Source organism: Anopheles gambiae, chromosome 2, assembly GCF_943734735.2.
Source record: "Anopheles gambiae chromosome 2, idAnoGambNW_F1_1, whole genome shotgun sequence".
In the NCBI taxonomy this organism is placed as follows: Eukaryota; Metazoa; Arthropoda; class Insecta; order Diptera; family Culicidae; genus Anopheles; species Anopheles gambiae.
This window is the reverse complement of record NC_064601.1, coordinates 114,937,897-114,960,204: the sequence shown is the minus strand read 5'-3', so window position 1 is coordinate 114,960,204 and position 22,308 is coordinate 114,937,897. Positions and strand designations below refer to the sequence as shown.

The 22,308-nt window shown below is 47.6% G+C and overlaps 6 protein-coding genes across 7 annotated transcripts; 2 read left to right on the top strand and 4 right to left on the bottom strand.

The window, feature by feature from the left end:
• The first annotated feature begins 290 nt into the window (after positions 1 to 290).
• LOC1269802 (arf-GAP with dual PH domain-containing protein 1) lies at positions 291 to 7,671 on the top strand. Its single transcript, XM_308452.5, has 4 exons — positions 291 to 1,114; positions 4,183 to 4,408; positions 4,477 to 5,255; positions 5,325 to 7,671. The coding sequence occupies exons 1-4, from the start codon at positions 1,033 to 1,035 to the stop codon at positions 5,387 to 5,389; spliced, it is 1,152 nt and encodes a 383-aa protein (XP_308452.4). The 5' UTR covers positions 291 to 1,032; the 3' UTR covers positions 5,390 to 7,671.
• LOC1269804 (alpha/beta-tubulin-N-acetyltransferase 9) lies at positions 7,422 to 12,076 on the bottom strand. The gene is made up of 4 exons (XM_308453.5): positions 11,930 to 12,076; positions 8,423 to 8,516; positions 8,241 to 8,350; positions 7,422 to 8,167 (listed from the first exon to the last, which is right to left on the bottom strand). Exons 2-4 carry the CDS (start codon positions 8,497 to 8,499, stop codon positions 7,731 to 7,733), a joined length of 624 nt encoding a protein of 207 aa, XP_308453.4. The 5' UTR covers positions 8,500 to 8,516; positions 11,930 to 12,076; the 3' UTR covers positions 7,422 to 7,730.
• Positions 8,618 to 11,934, bottom strand: LOC11175486 (lambda-crystallin homolog). The gene is made up of 4 exons (XM_061651578.1): positions 10,476 to 11,934; positions 10,276 to 10,332; positions 9,300 to 9,678; positions 8,618 to 9,226 (listed from the first exon to the last, which is right to left on the bottom strand). Exons 2-4 carry the CDS (start codon positions 10,317 to 10,319, stop codon positions 8,702 to 8,704), a joined length of 948 nt encoding a protein of 315 aa, XP_061507562.1. The 5' UTR covers positions 10,320 to 10,332; positions 10,476 to 11,934; the 3' UTR covers positions 8,618 to 8,701.
• A 53-nt stretch (positions 12,077 to 12,129) lies between the features above and the next one.
• LOC1269805 (zinc finger and BTB domain-containing protein 24) lies at positions 12,130 to 19,243 on the top strand. Of its 2 annotated transcripts, XM_061651551.1 has the most exons (6): positions 12,130 to 12,762; positions 15,118 to 15,181; positions 15,572 to 15,677; positions 15,865 to 16,141; positions 16,240 to 16,408; positions 16,483 to 19,243. In XM_061651551.1, exons 1-6 carry the CDS (start codon positions 12,380 to 12,382, stop codon positions 17,920 to 17,922), a joined length of 2,439 nt encoding a protein of 812 aa, XP_061507535.1. In that variant the 5' UTR covers positions 12,130 to 12,379; the 3' UTR covers positions 17,923 to 19,243. The 2 variants fall into 2 exon arrangements, with proteins under 2 accessions (XP_061507535.1, XP_061507536.1); XM_061651552.1 differs by lacking the exon at positions 15,118 to 15,181 and having other exon boundaries at positions 12,131 to 12,762.
• Positions 19,244 to 19,304: 61 nt separating this feature from the next.
• On the bottom strand, positions 19,305 to 22,123 carry LOC11175977 (trafficking protein particle complex subunit 3). Its single transcript, XM_003435693.2, has 2 exons — positions 21,917 to 22,123; positions 19,305 to 19,911 (listed from the first exon to the last, which is right to left on the bottom strand). The coding sequence occupies exons 1-2, from the start codon at positions 21,953 to 21,955 to the stop codon at positions 19,414 to 19,416; spliced, it is 537 nt and encodes a 178-aa protein (XP_003435741.1). The 5' UTR covers positions 21,956 to 22,123; the 3' UTR covers positions 19,305 to 19,413.
• LOC1269806 (nuclear transcription factor Y subunit alpha) lies at positions 20,071 to 21,646 on the bottom strand. The gene has a single exon (XM_001687894.2). It carries the CDS (start codon positions 21,328 to 21,330, stop codon positions 20,260 to 20,262), a length of 1,071 nt encoding a protein of 356 aa, XP_001687946.2. The 5' UTR covers positions 21,331 to 21,646; the 3' UTR covers positions 20,071 to 20,259.
• Positions 22,124 to 22,308: the final 185 nt, after the last annotated feature.

The window sequence follows — 22,308 nt, the reverse complement described above, 5'->3', positions numbered from 1 at the left end:
GTTTTGATTTTGAATCGACATGTCAGATCAAACGAATGTGATCTAAAATGATGGCGATAAAACATGCGCGACTGTTTTCTGGAAAAAGTGGCATTCTTTTCTTAAGTTTGTATTAAATGGCAATATAATTCATTGGATTTATTTTTCGCTTAATTTTTAACCCAAAAATGAACCAAAAGTAAAAAAAGAAACAGTTTTGTTTGTTTTTTCAATTATAGGGTGATCAAACTGTTGACGACCAGTGTGCACGCTTTCCCTGCTTGACGTACATTGCGCGTTCGTGTCAAACCGTACAAAATGAGCCAACCCGTCGCATTCCTTATTTAGGTGCTTATTTTGCAGCAGAAAATGCGCGTAAATAATAAATCGCTCTGAAATTTGTGCAACTTTCGACTCAATTTAACCACGCCAAACGCAAGTGAACCTGATTTTCGTCAAGCACTTCACCACCAGACAGTGTGTATGCAAGCGAGTGTAAAGAACGTTCGCCCCAAAAATGCATAAAAAATGGCGCCGCACCAGTTTGGTCGCCCGTGAAGAATTTGTTATTGTGAACAACCAACTCCCCCCACTGCAGCGATAGTGTGTGCCGTCGTGGTCGGTCGTCGTCGTCGTGGTCGTGGTCGTCATCCCGTCGCTGGTCGTGGTGGTGGTTTCGTGAAGAAAAAAAAATAAGTCGGAATTTCCAGCCACAGTGTTACGAAAAGGGTGTGTGAATAGTAAAGTCTGGTGTTGCGACGCATTAGAAAAAAGGAATCAGAAAGTGAAAGAAAAGTCCTCCCGTCCGGGGAGTGAGGAAGTTGCTCGCCACAAGTTGGATGCGTGTCGTCCGGGGGCACTGTCGCAGCAAGTGCACAGAGCGTGTATAAAGTGTACCAAGTGTGTGTCTGTGTTTGTGCGTGTGTGGATGATTGTTTTTAATTTAGCAACGACGGCAAAAACAGCAGCTCCTCCTCGCAGCCGGGGGCAACCAGGCAGCAGCAACCAACAATAACAGAGCAACACCATCATCATCATCATCATCACAGAGACATGGCTGACCAGAACGAGAAAATTCTTCATCGCCTGCTGCAACAGGACGGGAACAGCATTTGTGCGGATTGTGATTCGAAAAGTATGTAGTGCGTAGGAAAAGGGATGGAGGGGGGGGGGGGGGGATTCCACATCCTGTAGGTCTGTCTCGAGCTCTGTGTGCGTGTATATGTGTGTTTGCGGTGTTCAGCATAGTTTAATAGCAGGAAGTATTCAGGGCGGGAACAGGCTTAATAGGTGGTGCGGCTGAATGCGTTGCATAGTTTTCTCCTTGACCAACTGTATGTGTGCGTGTGTGTTTGTGTGTGTTTATATGCGATGTTGGCAGCAGCAGCCGTGTAGAAACGCAAATAGCAAAATAATGACTCATCCAATCATATACACTCCACCTCTTCTCTCCCCCCCCCCCCCCCCCCCGTCCTATCATTGGCTATCTCGGTCTCTCTTTCGCTTCCCATTCCTCGCACACACACACATCATACCGTCCGACCAACGCCATAAACAACACCAATCTCTTTACGCAGGCCAGACCCGTGCGTGAGATGCTTTCGCTTCTAAGCGTGGGGACACCCTATGTTTTGTTACCCTCCTCTGCCTTCTTTTCCTGCGCAACAACCCCCCCGTAGAAGTGCATAGTAAAAGAGAAAAGCGTTACATGGCCCACCGCGATTGCCATGCCGTTGTGATGTTTTGTTGCAGCCTCTCCTCTGATTAGGAGATATCGGTAGAGCGTGAGGCGCGTGAAGCGTGCCTCTATGTGTGAGTGGGTCTGTTTTGCTACGATTTTCCTGTCCCACTGGAACGCTGGGTGTCACACGCTGCACCTGCTGCTACCCCTGCCCGCGCACATTCATCCGGAGTTGTTCCGTTCGCTCACGTTCCCTGCACGTGTACCGCCTGATAACGTACGTTGGTGCGCCACCTAATGCGTAGAATGCGCCTGGAAGTGAAAGGAAGTGAGAATGGCGCCTCCCCAGTGAGAGCATGTGTAAGGCATGAGAAGGAAGCAGCAAAACACCACCACCCGGTCACCTTTTCGACCCACACACCGATGCATTTATTAACCGGCACTGCTTTATTTATTATGTAGGAATGGGGAAAGGGTATGATGAGAAATGGGGGGTCGCTGAAAGCAAAACGCAATAGAAAAAGAAAACGTGTCTGGAGGAGTTGGGCGATCGAGCGTAAACAATTCTCACTTGCTCACTTGCTCACCGGGGTTCACTTGCTTACTCGCTCTTTCTCTCTTTCTCTCTCTCGTTTTCTCTTTCTCTGTGTGTGGTATTTTTTGTGTTGTTGTTGCTGTTGCCGCTGGTTACTGCGTTGTTGGGAAACGAAGGAAGAACACACGGGAAGAATGAGTAACAAAAAAAGCATAACTGCCCATAGCACGCAGCCACAAGGTTAATGCACTCCAGAAAAGCGTCGAAGACGGACGATGGGTTTGTTATTATTATTATTCGTTACGATGCTCTTCTTTGCGTGTTCCCGCCTTGCATCCTGGTGCGCTGTTGCTTTCATTCACATTTAGCGAACCTTCCCTTTTCCGTTGCAGGGGAGCTTTCTACATTTGTTGTGATTTACCCATGTTTGGAGTTAGTAACAGTTTACATATTTTTCAATCTATCTTAATTTATAGATGAAAAAATAATTCATTTAGTAAAATGCAACCCAAACCCTGCTCATAGGGCAACGTAAAGACAGATACAAGAAGGTAGACAGAGGGCACAGGTGTTGGTCATGGTTGCGTCATAGGGTTTGTTTTGATTTTTACCGAACCAAATTCTTACTACAAAACATCCCCCCCCATCGCCACGCGGGTTGTTGTTCCTCCCGTCAGTATAGATAATAAATAGAAAACATCTTTCTGCTGCCAACAGACTAGTGATGGGTAATCCGGAGCGGAGTCATGGATCAACTCCGACTCCGGTGCGCAAAATATGACTCCGGCTCCGGATCATAATTGGATTTGACTCCGGATCAGTCCGGATCAGTCCGGATCAGTCCGGATCAGTCCGGATTACTCCGGATCACTCCGGATCACTCCGGATCACTCCGGATCACTCCGGATTACTCCGGATCACTCCGGATTACTCCGGATCAGTCCGGATTACTCCGGATCACTCCGGATTACTCCGGATCACTCCGGATCACTCCGGATTACTCCGGATCACTCCGGATTACTCCGGATCACTCCGGATTACTCCGGATCACTGCGGATTACTCCGGATCACTGCGGATTACTCCGGATCACTCCGGATTACTCCGGATCACTCCGGATTACTCCGGATCACTCCGGATTACTCCGGATCAGTCCGGATTACTCCGGATCAGTCCGGATCAGTTTTCGTACATATTAGATGTACGACTTGAAAGTCAATGAACTCATCAAGAATTGTCTAAACGATAATGGACAGCCATTCCGGATCCGGAGTGATCCGGAGTGATCCGGAGTGATCCGGACTGATCCGGAGTAATCCGGAGTGATCCGGAGTGATCCGGACTGATCCGGACTGATCCGGACTGATCCGGACTGATCCGGACTGATCCGGAGTGATCCGGACTGATCCGGACTGATCCGGAGTGATCCGGAGTGATCCGGAGTGATCCGGACTCGGAGTCGATGAGTCCGAGGGTTTTCCCGTACCCACACCCCCCCCCCCCCCCCCGCTACACAGTCCGGAGCAACTCCGAGTCCGACTCCGAGGGGTGCCGGAGTCGGATCAATCCGACTCCGGAAAAAAAATTTATTTACCCATCACTACAACAGACGCGTTCGCTTGCCTGTGTTCAAATGCATGATGATGAGGATTATGAAGAAAGGTTAAATTTTCGATAAACAAGCCCACGATGTACTAACGTGCATCGTCGTCGAGTAGGTCGAAGTCGGCTGGGGGTGCAGTAAATGTCAGTCCGCAGCGCGAGAACATTACGCATAGACGGCATGAAACAACGTCTCGAATATTTGTGTTTGTTTGTTGTTCTGCCAACACGCAATGAGAGTGGGTTTAGCTACATCATAGTGGGCTGCGTTGAATGATTTATGAGCGCAAGACATCGGCAACAGAGGATCGGATTCAGCGTGTTAATTAATTGACTTTTAAATACTTATTAACGTTGTGCCCTTCGTACGCTCTTTTTTCCGATCAGATCTAGAATGGGCCTCATACAACATCGGCATCTTCCTGTGCACCCGGTGCTGTGCGGTCCATCGCAGCATGGGTGCGCACATATCGAAAGTGAAGCATCTCAAGCTGGACAAATGGGAGGACAGCCAGATCCAGCGCATGATCGATGTGGGCAATAAGTCGGCCAGACTGAAGTACGAGAACCGTGTGCCGGCTTGCTATCGGAGACCGAAAGAAAACGATCCACAGTAAATAATACCACGCGATAAAGGAGAAGTTCCGCCACCTTAATGACAAACAAACTTTCTTGTTTTAGGATACTGATCGAGCAATGGATAAGGGCAAAGTACGAGCGGCTAGAATTCTGCATGATCGAACGCCCCAGCTACACGTCCGGCCGGATGGAAGGGTTCCTGATGAAGCGCGGCAAGGAGGACAGCCGCTACCAGCCCCGCAAGTTCGTGCTGTCCGGGCTGCACGACACGCTGCGGTACTACGTGAAGGAAAAGCGCGAACCAAAGGCCATACTGCGAATATCGGAGCTGAACGTGGTGTACGCACCGTCGAAAATTGGCAATCCCAACTCGCTGCAGCTCACGTTCATGAAGGAGGGTACCACGCGGCACATCTACGTGTACCACGACGATCCGGAGGTGATCAACAACTGGTACATGGCGATACGGTGCGCCAAGCTGCACCGGTTGCAGATCGCGTACCCGAGCGCCTCCGAGAGCGATCTGGTCGATCTGCTGACGCACGATTTCACGCGCGAAGGCTGGCTGCTGAAGACAGGACCGCGGGCGACCGACAGCTACAAGCGGCGCTGGTTCACGCTCGACGATCGCAAGCTCATGTACCACGACGATCAGCTCGATGCGCACCCGAAGGGGGAAATCTTTCTCGGCAACCAGCTGGACGGGTACAGCGTCCGGATAGGGGCGCCGCCCGGTGCCAAAGATCAGGGCTACAGTTTTACGCTCTTCACGCCCGAGCGGGTGTACAACATGTCGTCGCACAGCGAGCAGGACCGGGACGAATGGATCGCGGCGATACAGAACGTGCTGGAGCGGCCGCTCAGCCCGCAGGACAATTCAAGTGAGTTCATTTCGGTTGGATTTCGACCAAAGGCAAAGTTTCTTATGTTTCGTCACTCTCGTTTTGCAGTATCGGCCCGACTAATACGCAAGCGCGGCGGAACCAACCCAAAGAATATCTTTACGGGTAGGTAATACAGTGCACAGGATCCTTCGTCCGATGGGACGCTATTGTAAGAAGCAACGAAAAGCTGGCCAGCATCGCCAACTGAGCATACATCAGATAGTGGCGGAACGATCAAACTTCCGACCCGATGTCACGTGGCACCACTGGAAATCAGCTGGTTTTACTTGAGAAAGACAACCAGCAGGGCCTCAAATTCGATATAGAGGTAGAGACACCGTTCGGTTTCTTCTTCGGTTAGCGAACAAATGCCGAGTAGCACACTACCACAGTAACACATATGCGCAGCTTATAGGCTAACACGTTGGCTTTGGCTTGGGCCAACCATTATATCAACCTACATACTACTATCACCATAGATCTGGTTTCTCATTTCTAGACTGTAGCTGCAACGCAGCTCCATCGTAAGCTTTGGTTATGTTGTGTGTGTGTGTGTGTGTAAGAGAGCCTGTAAAAGCTGTAAAAAGTGCTTCGTAATGGGAATGATAAGCACCGAAAGACCTCTGGATGGTATTTATTTTCATATCGTTTATTCGCTAGTTTTGAGTTATGGACTAAATGAGAGCGAAAGAGAGAGAGAGAGAGGTCGATACTAGCTAAGGAATGCACATAAAGCCAAGCAGACACTTTAATCACGCACCAATGCGATCTATTTATTGACACAGAACACAGAACTAAATATTAAAAATAAGCGCAACAAGCAGCTGCATCGATCGCTGAGAAATACTCAGCCAAATTGACTACGTAGAACTATGTTTTAATAGCAGGGCAAATAAGTTTTGCGAATTTACATTTCCTTCCCGAATCGTTTTTATACCTCCCTCCCTGTCTCTGTATATATCACTCTGTGTTTGTTTCTGCTTCACTGCACACGGAGGGGTGTCTATGCACAAACTAGATACACACACGTTGACGCAAAATGCACGCATTTTCTTTTTTGCTAAAACCCGTTTAGAGCAAGAACAAAATAAGATTATTAAAGAATTAATTTGTTGTGGATAGCACACACACGGTACACAGTTTCGTTTCCGTAAGGGGCAGAAGAGTCAATCGTTTTCGCACTAAAATGTAGGTGTGTGTTTATTAAACGGTCGTAACACGCTAGTATAACAATGAAAACCCGTGCAGGAGAAGACAGACGGCGTAAAATTGAAACGATATAACGAAACTAAAAAGAAACAAACAGCTAAGCTAAGGTAATGCAATTTCTACTGTCTGAAAAAAACAGAGCCGGAAGTAAAACTAAGATTTAGAAGTACATTTTGCTTACAGATTTCGTAAGCGGCATTAGATAGGCAAAATTAAATTGAAGCAAAGATGAGTGGTGAGATATGCGTATCGACGAACGAAGAGCTGCGCAACGCCACGCAACAAACACTCAAACCTCAGTTCGAATCTAGCACAAGCTGCTGGAACCGCAGACTTTAACATGCAATTGGCCAATATTGCGTGTCTTGTGTGTGTGTAGTAGATTAACCGTCGTGTGTGGTTCCTATTATGCCCAGGTGGCGAATCGCTCTCAGGGCAGCTCTAGAGAGAAAACTGCCAGTTAACTGTTTTAGTGTTCTGTGTCGGTTTTAAACGTATTTTTCTTTCGTATTTTTTTACACAAACTACGACATTTCATCACAGAAGAAACTGAAAACACACACATAAAGAAGCAAAAACCCAAACACACAAATGAAGATCATGTCACACGATACTCTGCTCAAATAACTTTGTTTTATTGACGAAGAATTGTAAACCCAAACGGAGGTGAGAATGTAAGCGAAAGGAGGAAGGAACGAACTACAATAATCACACAAACAAGCAACACTAAAAAAATCGGATCGAAATATGCATCGAAACGAACTGGCAACTGAGTAACTGAGCAACAATGAAATCAATGCACTGCCCCCTCTCACAAACATTTACACAAAACTACCACATTGATTGAAGCCCGGAAGTAGAGAGCGGACGGATTACGAGTAAAACATCGTGTGCGTATATACAACACTTTTGAAGCTGTTCGGAAGCGAGCGTCGTAATAGTAGTAGCGTGTAATACCTAGCACTAAGTAAGTGAGAGTTATATTTCGAAAGTGGCGCATGTAGGAACGACAAACGGTAACGAAAAGGAACTACAATAATTTGCCAAAAATAGCTAAATATTAGAACAAATCCGTAGTACAGGATGATGCACTATTCTGTGCAGAAGGACGGTCGTGCGAAAAGCAACAGACCGAAGAGAAGCCGAGAGACGGACGACCGTGCGTAACAAGAATAAAACAACAACTCTTTTGCTACCAAGCAAACAATGGCCGTGTAAGTTGGAACCATGTTTAAACCGAAACGTTAAACCGTACTTCTGCCCCTAGCCCGGGTAGGGTATGATCGTGTACGATCCTGCCTGATTTTTCATCCAACTTATCCAATCATCCTGAACAGGTCTTTCGAAGCTAACCTCGTGAAAGATGGCAGTACGCTTGGTTTCTCGAAATTGCATCCGCTCGAACATGCGCATCGCTTTCGCGTTTGTGTCCTTTGTGATCGCTAGGTAGTGCTGTAGCTGCAACCGTTCCACCCCGAAAAGCAGCATCAGCAGTGTAGCTTCCCAGCCGTACCGTTTCCCCCGTGCCGCCGGTTCGGCGATCATAATTTCAATTTCACCCGCCAACCGATCGGTCTGTGACTGATCGTCCTCTGCTTCGGGGTGGGATTGGATGAAGATGTTCGTGTCACCGATCAGTGCGCCGATTTCGTCCTTTGTATCTTCGTACCGCTGACGATCGAGAATGAGAAAGGTGCATTCTGAAATGGGGAACGGAATCGGTTTGTAAGTGGTAAGTGAGTCTTTTTTTGTTGTCGTTATTGCAATCCTTACTGTCCTCATCATTACGCCAGCTCGCCTGCATTTGGTACTCCTCTTCTAGGGTGAGTGGTTCGGATGCGGTTAGCTCCTGCAGCTCTTCGCTCTTCATCCACTGGTGATATCTTTCGAATGGACGGTCGAATTAGACGTGTATATACAAAAGATATTTGATCGTACATTTCGTTTTTACTTACTTCTCAACATGCTTACTCTCGTACGGTACCAGTATAACGTTAGTGCCAATGATCTGCAGATGTTCGTTCAGCTTCATAGTACCATCAAGATGATCTAAAAACAGATTTTAAAGTCGAAGATGAGAGAGCTGATAGTCACAGCATTCGAAACAATATTTCCCCATATTGAATCATTCTCAAAAGAAGCTCAGAATGTTGGATTAAATTAAAATTTGTTTTATTGCTGCATACTTTCTATGCATAAGAAAAGGTCAAAATTATAAAAGCATTCGTTTAAGCTTAAATTGTCTTCTTCAGCTGTGCCAGCTTCGTCAAGCAGGCATCGCGCCACGCCCGTCTCTCCGGCAGCTTATCGATCGGTACCATCTCCTCCATCTCCTTGGCCACCTGCTCTGCCACCTTGCCCTCCATGCGCGGCGTCGGGCCCATCGTTTCGCTGACCGCGTAGATCGTGTTGCAGTAACGATCGCAATAGTTAAGCATGCCTTCCGCATTCAGGTGTGCCGTTTCGAGCGGACCGAGGAAAGCGTACCGCATGCCCAATCCCTCCGACATCACCACATCGATGTCCTTCACGCTAAGTATACCGTCCGCCACGAGGCGCCAGGTTTCGTTCAGGATCGCGTACTGAATGCGATTCAGCGCAAAGCCTTCGATTTGGCGCGATAGCGTGACCGGCTTCTGGCCGATTTCCGTCATCAGTTCGCGTGCTTTCGTGGTGTACTCCGGTTTGGTCCACGGGGCCGGAACGATCTCAACCAGCGGCACGTAGTACGGTGGGTTAACTGGATGAGCTACCAGGACCTATTCGATCGATGGGAGGAAGAAATCGTTATTTGTATTACAAAAAAGTGGAGTTATGATAGACATTTCGTACCTGTGCCCGATGCTTCAAATCTTCGCTGAACAGCGACGGCATAAACGTGCTCGTCGAGCTGGCCAGGATCGTGTTCGGTCCAACCAACCCATCCAACTCCCCGTACAGCTTCTTCTTAATGTCCAGCCGCTCGGGGACACATTCCTGCACGTAGATGGCATCCGTCACGGCATCCTTCAGATTGTCCGTACCACGAATGCAGGCAAACTGTTCGGCCGCGCTCAGCGTACCACGAATGGTTCCCTGCTTTTCAACGCTTTCCAGCTCCAGCTTCGTTTCCTTCAGCGCTTTCTCCACGATCTCGGGGATGATATCGTAAATCGTCACCTGATAGCCGACGCCGGCAAACAGCATCGCCCAGGAACGTCCTATAAGACCGCTGCGGAAGAAGGGCACACCAACGGTTATTACTCAATGTCAGTGCTAGGTCAGTGCTAGTGAGCAAACACGGTGATTGTTTGTGGCTGTTCTGTTCTGTCATTTGCTCTATCGCTCTGCTCGTCCAATGCAGCGCGAAAACATGCATCTAGCCGTTAGAATGAGTTTAATGAGCCGCTGTAATCGCAATCTGTTTGAAAGAGGTGGATGCCAGTGAGCATCCAGTGTGCCCTTCGGCGGTTTGATTATGTGTCCTAGAAAACAGAATTTGCACTGCAATCGACCTTAAATCATCGATTGGCTGTAATAATGATGCGATCATCAACAGTCTCTTAATGCGGTGACCTCTCTCCTAATGATTGGAGTGCATTCTTAAGTGTTGTGCAAATATTTGAAATATGATAGAAGGTCCATAAATGTAATCAAATGAATGATACATGACCTGTCCTCTATTCGTTGTTAGTAGAGCGAGGCTACAATATTTTTCATTTAAATGGACAGCAATTTAAGCTGATCCTCACTGATCGATATTACTTCCTAAGCGTGAAATCTAGTATTTTCTTGTCTAAATTATACTACCATCGTATCGTTCACTTACCTTCCAATGATCGCAACTTTCTCTTTCTTCATTTTGCTAGCCATGCTTCTGCCGAATCTGCCGATCATCATCCATCCCCCGTTTCAGTCAGGACAGCACAAGGGAAGGGACGGGAATGAAAAGATTGACGATTGTGTATTATTATGTGATCACCGTAACACACCACCCATACACAATGCCTTCTTTTAAAAGCCACTCACCAATTGAATAATGTTTAACAAAACACAACAAAAGATACACACACGGGATCGGTACTACGGAAAAGGGGGAAATACTTTCACTAGGATGCCGGTTTCAGCAAGTTTTCAATAACCGCTGAAGGGTGAGTTTGAACCGGAATATTGGTCTCTCTGTCTCTCGAAAGCGCGCAAACACAACACAGCTCTCAGGCAAAAGGGTCCCGACTGCGCGTCCTATCGTACGGAGGGAATGGTAGCGACTGATCGATCTAGGGGTAGTTTAGCTCCGCATGTAGATAACACGAGGATCCGGCAAGCGTGGTCGGGCGCCAGTAGTAGGCTGTGACGGGCGGGAGGTCGCGTGCATTCCCGCGGATGGTTTGTGTTGTGTACAGTTTGCGATACGCGAAGTGTGTTTGTTTTTTTAAGCGATGGTGTACGCGATGATGGCGGCCACTTACTTCACCCCGTTCTATGACCACTTTTGTCGCGCCCGTTCATGTGGCAACTGGCACGCGCCAGAGAGCTTCTTAAGGGATGGTGTTTCCAATTCGTTCATTAAATGGGATATTTTCTAGCTTTAAAAAAGGTTTGATGAAAACATTTACCCAGTGGCCGCTTTGGCTAGTAGCTTCTTTTAAAATAGACTTCCTATCGTTCCGAGTTTGATCAAGGATAAGGCAAGGCAAACGAAACGGGGCACGACGCTTCAGATAAGAACTGATAAATATATGAGCACCGATAGCAGCTAACAGCCAAGTGCTTAAATGCTGTGTTGTTAAACTGTTCAAACATATTCGGAGGCAGTGCAGTGTCGGTGGATATGGCGGCCAACAGTGCTTTTTTACCACTTTTGGAAACCGATTCCGTGATAAGCATTGCCGGCTGCGGAGGTTATCGGTTCCGACCAGCGGGAAGAGCGAATGGCATTCAAGCGAACCAATTAACCCCCGTCTTAATTTGAGGCTATCGACTAGAATAATTTAACGCATGATTGCTCCGCAAACAGACGGAAGCAGTGATAGTGATTAGGACGGTTTGCCGGGTGTCTCCCGGGTGTCACGCTGTAATTGAATTATGCTGACACCTCTCCCGTTCGGCAGCATAACGAACTCGAGCCCGAGTTAGACTCTGGGTGGTATGCTGTGATGGACAAGTTGTTATGCGCCGTTTGACGAGGTCAACCCCCCGGGACAGGGCGCAGTGAAACAGCTGATAAAGGGATGGGAAGTACGCGTATGGCAAGCATTTTTCACCGTTAATAATACTGGGAGATTCTGGTTCGGGGGGGAAAACTACGACTGTGATATGAAGGTAATAAAGTAGCATATTTAATGTTGCACAGTTCTTGATAATAACAAAAAACGCGCGCCGTAAGCACGATGCACTGAAATGAAAACTCAGTAGGTCGAGGCTACGGTCATGCATGTTACTTTCAACTCAAGAAGTTATCAACCGTTCGTTCTCGTACTTACTCAGAATGCTTAATTAGATGAATAAATATTAAAACTAACACTTTTTGGTAGAAAAACTTCGAAACGAATGTGCGCTGTTTACGTATTTTTTCACGCACACGCATAAAAAAAACACAAACAATCCGGCGCATTGACAAGTTGCAGAACCTTACAACAGCGACACCTGCCCGAAGCACCACAACAGTCGCACAGTCCGTTCAAATGTCAAACGAATGTCAATAGGAGAGGGGGGCTAAAATAAAAATAAAGAAAAATCGTCCCGACAAGACCGACGACGGAAAAGTGTGAAAATAAAAGTTTCGGAAAGTGTTGTGAGAATTCTTCGCGCAGTGTTTCCGCGAACGGGATTTAGATAAAAATCAGTCGCCCCCCTCGCGGTTCGGTGAAGTGTGGAAACGTGTGTAGAGTGCGCGGTACAATTTGGAGTTTTTCCACCTCCGAAACGACGGCATGATGAATTTCGCACTCAGCAGCCAGTTCTACATCGAAGCTCTAGAACGTGCGATACACGAGCAGGTTCCGCAGCACTTTCAAACGCTCGCGGAGGAAAATCAGCTCAATCCGTTCGATCTCGTACCGCTGGACATGATGGGTGCGATCGTGGCCCCAGCATCGGATGATGGGCTCGCTCCGATCGTCGTGGACGGTGGGCAGCAGCCAGATGGAGCGGCGGAATGCCAGCAACAGCAGCAGCAGCAGCACCAGCAGCATCAGTCCGACGAGCAGCACAGTAGTAGTGGCAGCGAAGGCAACTCATTCTGCGACATCAATGATAATAGTATTCTGGTTGAGTTTGAAAAGATTGACGATGAGCTGGATGAGGACGGAGGATGGTACATAGCAGACAAGCATAATTGTTCTTCTACTTTCCCTTTAATCATTCATGTGTAGCACCGTTCTGTTAATGCTCTTTTGTGCACCCTCTTTGCCTCCTCGTAGTGGAGTAGTGCCTAATCCTTTTGTCTCTTGCAAACTTTCCCATTCTTTCTTCCTACACTGCACTCTTTCTTATCAGCAAACGCCACTGCACGTATTCCGCTAATACAATTCGTTTTCTTTTGTGTCACCCCTAATCTATTCATTCAATAGGATACAGTTTTATGGTGATCCGAAGCATGTCCCGAACACCATAATAGGATTAGCCAAAGAACCTTCCTTTGAATCGCTCGGAAATCTTCCCAAAAACGATGGGAATGAATTTTTATGACCCACATTCCATTCCGCGGGCAGTCCGGGGCAACATCAGCACCATCGGATGGAATTAGTGAGAGTTGTCCGCTTGGTTGTGGTGGTTTTTTTTCCCACGGTCCCGGCAAGCAACGCCTCCTGCCTCCTCCTCCTTGCCCGATTTCAAAACCGTCCCAGTGGCTTTCGGACGACGCCGCTACGCCGCTTCCAAAATATTTATTAATAGAACTTCCTACTTTGTCGTGGGATCTTTCTCCCGCGGTGGTGCCTCTCTCTCTCCCGGCCTCTTCTTGCCGCGTGCGCCAGTTGTGTGCGAGCTGTGATCAGTCTCGATTGTTTTGGCCACACTGATCGGTCGGTGGTTTTTTCGTCGTGTGCCCGACCAGACGAAACGGCGTGGGCTAACTAATTGGAACAACAAGAGGGTTGGTTGTATTTTTTCCGAGGGTCCGGATGGGTGGAAAGCTACCCTGAAGCATCCTTACCACATTAGTGCCGGTGGGATGTTGGTTGGATGGTTGGTTGTTCGCCTCGGACAGCCACTGTCGCCTGCAAGTGGGAAAGAATAAATCGCAAGCGCGATTATTGCAACCACAAAACGGCCAAAAAGGAACGATTATATATATTTAAAGCAGCGTCACGCGCCCGGACGAAAACTGCCCTCGCCGTGTACGCCGTGTCGGTCAACGGTCGTGTGGGCGATGCAAATTGGTTTGAATTTTCTCCTACGACGGTGGCAAGCCTGCGTGTGCCGACATACGTACAAGAGAATGTACTCTTATTTTCACTGTTTTGCTACCAACAAAACAACGAAACCACTCTGTATCTGTTTACATTATCATTGCAGGTGCATTGGCTGGCCGCTTCTAGCGTTTCGGTTGGGGTTTTTTTCGGGGATGGTTTGTTTGCGAATCAGTTCGAGCGCGCGAATGCACAAACATCGCACGAGACGAGTAAATCCCCGTTACCCTTTTCGTTGGGATTTTAGAAGAAGCGCTGATCGCACGATGATCACCTGTTGATGAGAGCAAAGCGCATGGAATAGTAGAGGGAGCAGCAAGCGAACAAGTGACCTTTATTTAATTGGGTTCCTTCCCTTCAGTACCGGACAACCAGCAGCTCATACAGTGTCTCTTTTTGCTGTGTCCATTTGCCGCCACCGCACTACAAATGAAGTGTTAATATCGCACTTAATGTGTCTCTCTTTGGCTTGTTCTGCTTTGCCCATTGGTCTGCGACTTGCCTGCCATCTAAACACACCAGCAAGGCCATGCCGTGTAGTGTTGTGGTGGTGGTGGTGGTGGTGGTGGCGGGTATAAAAATAGCACCATGACGATTTGTTGGAAACATGAAAACATGTTCCCCTCGGATCCATCCCCTTCGTAGGATCATCATCCCCATCAATGCCCTCATCCATCTCGACATTCGACTTCAGTGTCAAGAGGGAAACAGCGATACAAAACGTACTATTGCTTCATCCTATTGAGCATAAAAACATGTTTACGATTTCTAACCGGACGAAGGCCCTTTTTCTTCTCTATAATTAATAATAGCTTCATACAGAGTGAGAGTGAGAGTGCGAGAGAAAGAGTGCGTTTGTTTCATTTTCATTCGTTTTTCTCCCCGCAATGTTGTTTGCTAAATGTTGAATGGTAGAGCGTTTTGTAGCATGTTTTGTAGTTGTTTGTCATTGCTGGAAACTATGCTAGAATCCCTATTTCCGCCCTGTCTCCGTAACCTAATAGCTGAATGTTGTCCTTTTACCCACATGCTGCACACCTGTTGCTTGTGTAAACAATTTCCATCATTTACCATTCTCAAATTCGTTTTTTTGTGGCAACTGCTACTACTTCTCTTCATAATATGCCTCATTATGCCTCAAACATCGCAAGCGCAAATTTCGCAACACTTATTTATTCTCTATAACGACGTGTATATGTATCGAACTTTGATTCTGATGCTGATGAATTCCGTTTTCCAATTCGTTCCCTCCTATTCAGTAATAAAGAAAACAATACTCTATACGAAGACGGAGAGCCATCGCATGCCACTATCACGATCGAGGTACACATTTAGTGATGTAAAACAAAAAAATACATGAAACTATGAAACAGGTTGTGAGAAACAGAAAAAGATAAAACCAGAAGAGTTTAGATTGTATTACATATTTATTAAACAAAAAATCGAAACATAGAACAAGGTATCAAACATGTAGTTAAATAGGTGAAAGACTAAAGCGTAAGGGTGTAGAACGTACAGTTGTAATGGTATTTGGTTAGATAGTTTTATTATATACACACAAGTAATTGTCGTAGCATAATTCACAAGTTTATGTAAACAAATTGTTTTCCTTCCACTCTCTCTATACCTGTTGTAATTAGAGAAACGTAGCTAGTTGATGTGGCAAGCGTTTGTAACGTGTTATTGTATGGTGTACTGTGTACCTCGTTCTAGGGTCCGGACAATCAAATACTGGCCCGATATCGGTGTAACTATGGGAGCTGCAATCGAAGCTACAGCACGGTAGGCAACCTAAGGACACACATGAAAACGCACAGAGGTAAGTAAGGGGAATCCTTAATGTAAATTGCCAATTAATATATAAGCTCATTGAAATCACAACCCTTTTTGGCAAACGATGGGATAATAGGATAAGTAAAATCTTGGTATGCTTATATCACGCGCGCGTGTAACGTGTTGACCAAACAAATGCAATACTAATTCCGCTTTACCGGTTTTCCGTTCAGGTGAATACAAGTTTAAGTGCACCGAGGAGGGCTGCACCAAAGCCTTCCTGACGTCCTACAGCCAGAAGATCCACATCCGCGTCCACACGAAGGTGAAACCGTACATCTGCGGCGAGAGCAGCTGCCGGAAAGCTTTCAACACCCGGTACCGGTTGCGGGCGCACGAGCGGCTGCACAACGGCGAAACGTTCAACTGTGCCGTCTGCCAGAAGGTATTCACCACGCTGAGCGATCTGAAGAAACATTCGCGTGTTCACACTCAAGAGCGACCGTACAAGTATGTACCACCATCGTGGTTGTTTTGTTGTTTTGTGAAAACAATCTCAAGCGTAGATGTTGTTCTGTTATTGTTTTCCGTTGCTTCGCCTTGTGTAGATGTAAGGAGGATAAATGTGGCAAAGCGTTTACCGCATCGCATCATCTGAAGACGCACATCCGGACGCATTCTGGCGAGCGACCGTTTGCCTGCAAAATCAACGATTGTAACAAAACGTTCAGCACACCGCACAGCTTGAAAACACACTCGAAAACTCACGAGAAACCGGTAAGGGGTGGGAATGGTTTCGTAGAAATGGGAGGGAGCATTTTTGTTCTAATTTACTTTCCGTCATGTTTTAGAGGAAGAAATCCTCCAAGTCTGGCAAGGTGAAGAAAGTTCGCTCATCGCCGACGAGCGAACAGGAGACAGACTTTGACATTGTGCTTATTGAGGATGAAAATGATGCAACTGGTGTACAAGCGATCGATGAAGGGACTGATCTTCATGAGTTGTACGATCAAGGCGCGACGGAACAACAGGCTGATGTGCTTCCGGTCGCTCCCACCGCGCCTGATGTCCCGCCGGAGGAAGGCTTTAACTTCGTCACGACGAACGATTTCCACGAATCGAAAGCACTGGAACTGGCACTGGCCGCGGAGGAAGAGCTAAATCCCCAGTGGATCGACATTTCGATGCTGCAAACAAAACCACTGGCCGCGCTCGATCCTGTAACGTCCGCGTGTGTGGCACTGCCTACGAATGTACCGTCGTACGTGGACCTATCATTTAACGTCAACGTGGCCGACTATCTTCCCTCAACGGAAGCATCAAACGTCGTTACATCAACCGGCGGTCCCGTGCTTGCAGGTGATCTTTCCACCGAAGGGCCTTCGCAAGTCTTTACGATTGAAAATTATTTCGACGAAAATCTGCTGGAAAGTGCAAACGCCACCGTACAGATCGATCGTGCGATACAGAACAGCGAGCAGCGGGCGGGCGGTGTAAAACAGGAAGAGCAAGAAGAGACGGAAAAGTTGATCAACGAACTGTTTGCCGGAGAGTTCTTGCCGAAGATGAATTCGTCTCCCGATGCGATAGAACCGGATGCTGGTGAACGTTGTGATGATGCTGCTGATGGTAGTAGCGAGCTTTTGAACGAACGGAACAGCAACATGTTGCTCAATACGCCAGTTGCGGTATTGGATGGATCGACGAAAACGCTGAAGGACATAACGGCCGATGCCGATATTTGTCGCTGCGTCAACTGTCAGTGTGACCCGATGCAGGGCTGCATCGGGGGCTGTGGTCCCGAGAATCCTTGTCGGGCGACAGCGGCAGCAACTTCCGGGTGTAACACTCCTTCCTCGCTGCTGCAAAACATGTCACAATCTCACGACCGACAGCATCCAGCACTGCTGCCGATTGCAGCCATCCCTACAGAATCGACCGTTTCTGATAATGTAAGCTTACTTGGATTGCAATCGCAACAGCAGCAGCAGCAAGTTCAACCCATAAAACCACCACCATTGCAATCGTCTTGCTGTAAAGCATCGGCAACAAGCGATGATGGCAGTTCGGTTGGTGGTATCGGTTCGAAGCTGACCGATCAACTGGAACCCCTCACCAACATGCTGAAAAGCTTACAAAACTGTTCCTGTGCCGGTCCGCGGGATGGACACTCCAAGGGTTGCTGTGTGGTTATCTGCCTGAAAACGCTGGAAGCGCTCAAAAAGGTACTGAGCACACACTCCAGCTTGATACAGTGCCACAACAGCAGTGCCAATGCCATTATGAACTGAGTGAGGTGCTTGTGAAACGATTCACTTTCGATGCAACATCAACAGCAAAAACAAACGCAGTACAAAAACATCTAATCGCGAATTAACAGTCCAATCGTGTGTGTGGGTGAGTGTGTTGTTAGTGATAAAAAGTAAGAGCAAACAGGAGAAAGGAGAGAATACACTGTCCTCAAAGGACGGATAGCTAAAAAGGGACAGATCTATGTGTTGTTATAGAAGAGAACGTATTGTCGCGTGTGTCTTTTTTATTATTTTAAAAGTGTCATATGCTTAAACTGCGACACGATGGATGGAGACAGAAAAAAACGTTTCGCTTTTGGGAGAAGTGTGTTGAAAATGCTCACGGCTTGTTAATGGGCCGCTACTTGTTGCTATTGCTAGCTTTTATCCCAACGATTTTCCTACACCTTCTTCACGCGGAACTAATTATCTTTACCTTCTATATCGCTACGTAACGTAACTGTAATCATTCTAGTTTCCAAACGTACTGTAACGGTACCGTAATTTACGTAATAATGCTTTCTCCAAACAAGCAAACAAACGAACGCCTGATAGATTTCGCATTTGATTCATCGACTGTGGGTGCAATCTGAGAAAAAGGGGAAGTTACTGTTACGGTTTGTTTATCTGTTCCTATCTGTTAAACGCTACGTTAGTATTTTAGACTTACTGCTGTCCTATTCCTTGTGGATTTCTGCTGACGTACCTATTCTGTAACTATTTCTATCCACTACTGCACTACCTTGCTATTGCATTCTTTTTATTAGTGCCAAATATGAACGCGAAACAAAATACCAAAAACAAGATAAGTGCAATCAATTGTTTGCAGGAACGAGTATAGGAAGTTAAGGGCAAGATTAGCCACTAGTTTGTTGAGTTTGATTAAATTTATATTGATCTTTATTTCGACAAGCAGGTAGATGTTTGTATTGTATTGTTCGCTAAGCTTATTGACTTTATTGTGTTAGTACAGATGTTTTTTTTTTCTCTTCTTTATTGTGAGTACATATCGCAGGACGAAGAATGTGGTGTGATGTAAGGGGAAGGCCGATATTTAATTGTAATTATAATTTAATATGCTTTTTTACTATTATTACCTAGTCAGTTTGTTGCTGTAAAGACACGTGAACCACGTGCCACGCTGTGTCACGTTGTCTTTAACAATCAGAGCAGAGCAGTGCAATCTAGCAACCAAAGCAAAAATGCCAAGGAAACAACAGCGAACAAATAGAGGCCGCGTGTGGTGCACAAAAGCACACAAGCCAGTACACAGCACCAACTCATTACGAAATAGAGATCAAACAGGATGTGTTTTAAACAATTGTACGAACCATTTCTTTTTGCCTTCTTTCCGAAGCGTTGAAAACTGAAACACCGTCACCTGGGATTCGTGTGGTTTTTATTTGCTTAACAGAGAATATCAAGTGATTTTAGAACGCGCAGCATAACCGCACGGAATGCGATGAAAAACGTCTTTCCGCTCGAAAATGATTAATCTTCTCCTGCCGGTACCGCATCCTCCAGCCGTCGAACAAACTTCACCCGTATCTCCGTCGTTGCATCGCCCTTCAGCTGGTCCTGGCTGAACCAACACTGCACTTCGAGCTGCACCATCTCCAGAGCCCCCCGGATGCAGCCGCAAAGGATCGAGCTGTACCGTAGCTGCTGATAGTCGGCCGGCAGCTCCACAAACTCGGTCAGTGGGTTCGTGTCGAAGATGAGGGAAAATTCGTCCGCCGAAGCGGCCCAGTTCGAGATGGTCGGCTGCACGTTCAGGTACATCCGGAAGGCGAGCTGTATTTTGTCGGCCGTTTCGCGCATATCCAAACACCGGCCGGAGCCGGTGCGCGACAGAAAGTCCTCGATCAACCGCATGCCCATGTTGAAGCCGATCCGATCGAGCTGCTTGTTCACGTCATCGACATTCTCGAAGTCACGCAGCATCTGGGACACGAGCGCCCCGTACGTCAGAGTGAGCAGCTCCGAGTTCTGCAAACGCGAACAGAGCAGGTGAGTCGTGAGTGAAAAGATGCAAGGAAAGGAAAGGAAAAAGGGGAAATGATGGGAAGGAGTTCCGAAAACAAACCACAGCGCCGCACAGCTCCGGCCCACGGGGAAAGCCAGCAGACCGAGAAAGAAGAAAGGTGCTTTCGAGTGAACTATGTTATCGTGTTTTTATTGCGTTTTACGATTCGTTCGTAGCACTTAAACCTTAAAACTGTGTATTTCCTACGGGGTCTTTTGCGATCCTACTTAAAATTATTCTATTATTCCATAGGAGAGAATTTGGATCGCCGAAATCTCATTAATGGCCTGTCGCGTTGTATCTCCCTTCGCTTACTTCGAGTGGAACCGTCCGCCTTCACCCCGGACCCGATTCATCGCGTGTCGGTGCCGCGATTCGTGCAAGTACTTTGGTCGCTGCTTCGGTATCTTGCCCATCGCCTCCAGCTTGGCCCGCGCCTGTCGGCGCTTCAGTATGCGCTTGTACTGTTTCGCATTTACGTACAGGGGTTCTTGCTCCATTTCCAGCCCGGAGCCGCTGCCGCCGCCGCCCGATGTCGTTGCCAGCACCGTACATTCGGGCGGTGTCACTATGGCCGGACTGTTGACTACTGTCGTGGGTGTAGTATTACTACTGCTGTTGCTACTCGGGAGGTTCGCCACACCGATACCGATCTGCTGCTGGGGAGGTTGGCCAATCGTAACGGTCGTCACGGGACCGCTTAGTGGGAGTTGTTGGGGCTGCGAAACCGGCACCACGGTAGCGGTGGGCGTTAGTGTGACCGGCCCCGTTACGATGTTCTGAAATGCGCTCGCATCGAGCGTCGCGGCCGTTTGCAGATGGTGCTGCTGCTGCTGTAGATGCTGCTGATGATGGTGATGCTGTGGAATGGCCTGCGTGACGGTGGGAATCTGTGTGAAGGTGATCGGGCCACCCTGTAGGCTGGATATGTTGCCGTAGGTCGGTACGGTGCCCGCGGTACCTAGCGTTTGGGTTGCCGGAAGCTGCACGATCGGTAGATTCACGCTCTGGTAGGCCGTTTCGGGCGTTGGCAGCGCTTGGTAGAGTAACGTTTGCCCGTCCAGCGTGTACTGCACGAATTGTTGCTGCTGCGGTGCTGCCTGCAGGGTGGCGCCGGGATGTGGCCCCTGCGCTAGGGACAACGTCTGCTGCGGGAGCGCCCCGAGCGGTATGACCTGTATGGCGGGAGCGCCTCCAGTGAGCTGCTGCTGTAGACTCTGCATAAACAGTTGCTGCGAGTTTTGGTCGGGCATGACTTGGCTGAGCTGTACCAGCTGTAGGCCTCCCGTGCCCTGTCCGGTTGCTGTGGTGGCTCCGGTCAGGTCGGAGAATGTGATTCCACCCAGCGTGTTGGCTGTCGCTGTGTTATTCATGGTTATCATAGTTTGCTACGAGCTGTGCTGTAACTTATTCCTCGCTGATAGATGCACCGTAAACCGCCGCCGTACTGCTCGCTCGTCGACTCGTCGTCGTTGTAGTCAAACGCGTCTTTGAGTACAATGCCTAGGCCGCGATAGGGAAACACGTTTCGGAAGCGCAACAAAAACGGCAAAACATTGAACAACCCCACACACTCAGTGCACACTTTTTCGGGCGTCGTTACACGCGGTACGAGGAATGACGAGACGACGCTACCCGACGGATACGCAACACACAAAACGCCTATGCTTTACACCCGGGGGGATTCACAACTCCTCACTGAGGAAAGAAAAACAGAAAGACGAAGATAAGGCGGTTTCAGAAATCAGAGAACGAAGATGTTTGGAAAGGGGGCAGAGTAGTTTGTTTTCGGAACTCGTAAAAAACGGGTTTGCAGCAGAAGAAATATGCAATCGGAAGGGGGGCGTAGGATTATTGAGAGAGCTAGTTGGTATGGATGACGATGCGGCATGGATTGTACACACACGGAGATGTTCACGGGGTTTGCTTTTTTGCTGCTATCCGGCAGGCCTGGTGTCAAACGCTTACCACTTTCTTCGTGTCGAGGCGTGTGCTTTGGCGAGACATCTTCCGGTTGATGGTGTTAGTCTAGCGAAATGTCGATTTTTCCCTCCTGAAAATCGCGAATTTTCGATAGCACTATCAGCGATGGAAAAACAAGAATTTGCTTATGTTTTTCCCCCAGTGTATGACAGCCTCAACACAAGCGTCCGCTTGACAAGTTTGGCTTGACACAGTGTGCGTTCCCAGTGGTCAAACGTTTCAAAAGGCAAATTATTTTTGGTGCGGGAAATTTTCAGGAACGAAAAAAAAAACATTTCCGAGTGAAAATAAGTCGCTAATCGATCAAAATTAAATGCAATTTAATAAGATAATTTTAAGCAAAACGATCCGGTCCCAAATTTACAAATGTTAGCCCT

Excerpts from the sequence above, each read along its gene's own strand:
- LOC1269802 (XM_308452.5), top strand. The coding sequence starts at position 1,033 with ATGGCTGACCAGAACGAGAAAATTCTTCATCGCCTGCTGCAACAGGAC. Across the intron at positions 1,115-4,182 it reads TGCGGATTGTGATTCGAAAA|ATCTAGAATGGGCCTCATAC; the intron begins GTATGTAGTGCG and ends TTTTCCGATCAG. Across the intron at positions 4,409-4,476 it reads CCGAAAGAAAACGATCCACA|GATACTGATCGAGCAATGGA; the intron begins GTAAATAATACC and ends TTCTTGTTTTAG.
- LOC1269804 (XM_308453.5), bottom strand. The coding sequence starts at position 8,499 with ATGAAGCTGAACGAACATCTGCAGATCATTGGCACTAACGTTATACTG. Across the intron at positions 8,351-8,422 it reads GAGAGTAAGCATGTTGAGAA|ATATCACCAGTGGATGAAGA; the intron begins GTAAGTAAAAAC and ends TCCATTCGAAAG. Across the intron at positions 8,168-8,240 it reads CTGGCGTAATGATGAGGACA|AATGCACCTTTCTCATTCTC; the intron begins GTAAGGATTGCA and ends TCCCCATTTCAG.
- LOC11175486 (XM_061651578.1), bottom strand. The coding sequence starts at position 10,319 with ATGGCTAGCAAAATGAAGAAAGAGAAAGTTGCGATCATTGGAAG. Across the intron at positions 9,679-10,275 it reads AAAGTTGCGATCATTGGAAG|CGGTCTTATAGGACGTTCCT; the intron begins GTAAGTGAACGA and ends CTTCTTCCGCAG. Across the intron at positions 9,227-9,299 it reads ATTTGAAGCATCGGGCACAG|GTCCTGGTAGCTCATCCAGT; the intron begins GTACGAAATGTC and ends TCGATCGAATAG.
- LOC1269805 (XM_061651551.1), top strand. The coding sequence starts at position 12,380 with ATGATGAATTTCGCACTCAGCAGCCAGTTCTACATCGAAGCTCTAGAA. Across the intron at positions 15,678-15,864 it reads ACACATGAAAACGCACAGAG|GTGAATACAAGTTTAAGTGC; the intron begins GTAAGTAAGGGG and ends TTTTCCGTTCAG. Across the intron at positions 16,142-16,239 it reads ACTCAAGAGCGACCGTACAA|ATGTAAGGAGGATAAATGTG; the intron begins GTATGTACCACC and ends CGCCTTGTGTAG.
- LOC1269806 (XM_001687894.2), bottom strand. The coding sequence starts at position 21,330 with ATGATAACCATGAATAACACAGCGACAGCCAACACGCTGGGTGGAATC.
- LOC11175977 (XM_003435693.2), bottom strand. The coding sequence starts at position 21,955 with ATGTCTCGCCAAAGCACACGCCTCGACACGAAGAAAGTG. Across the intron at positions 19,912-21,916 it reads GCCTCGACACGAAGAAAGTG|AACTCGGAGCTGCTCACTCT; the intron begins GTAAGCGTTTGA and ends TCGCGTTTGCAG.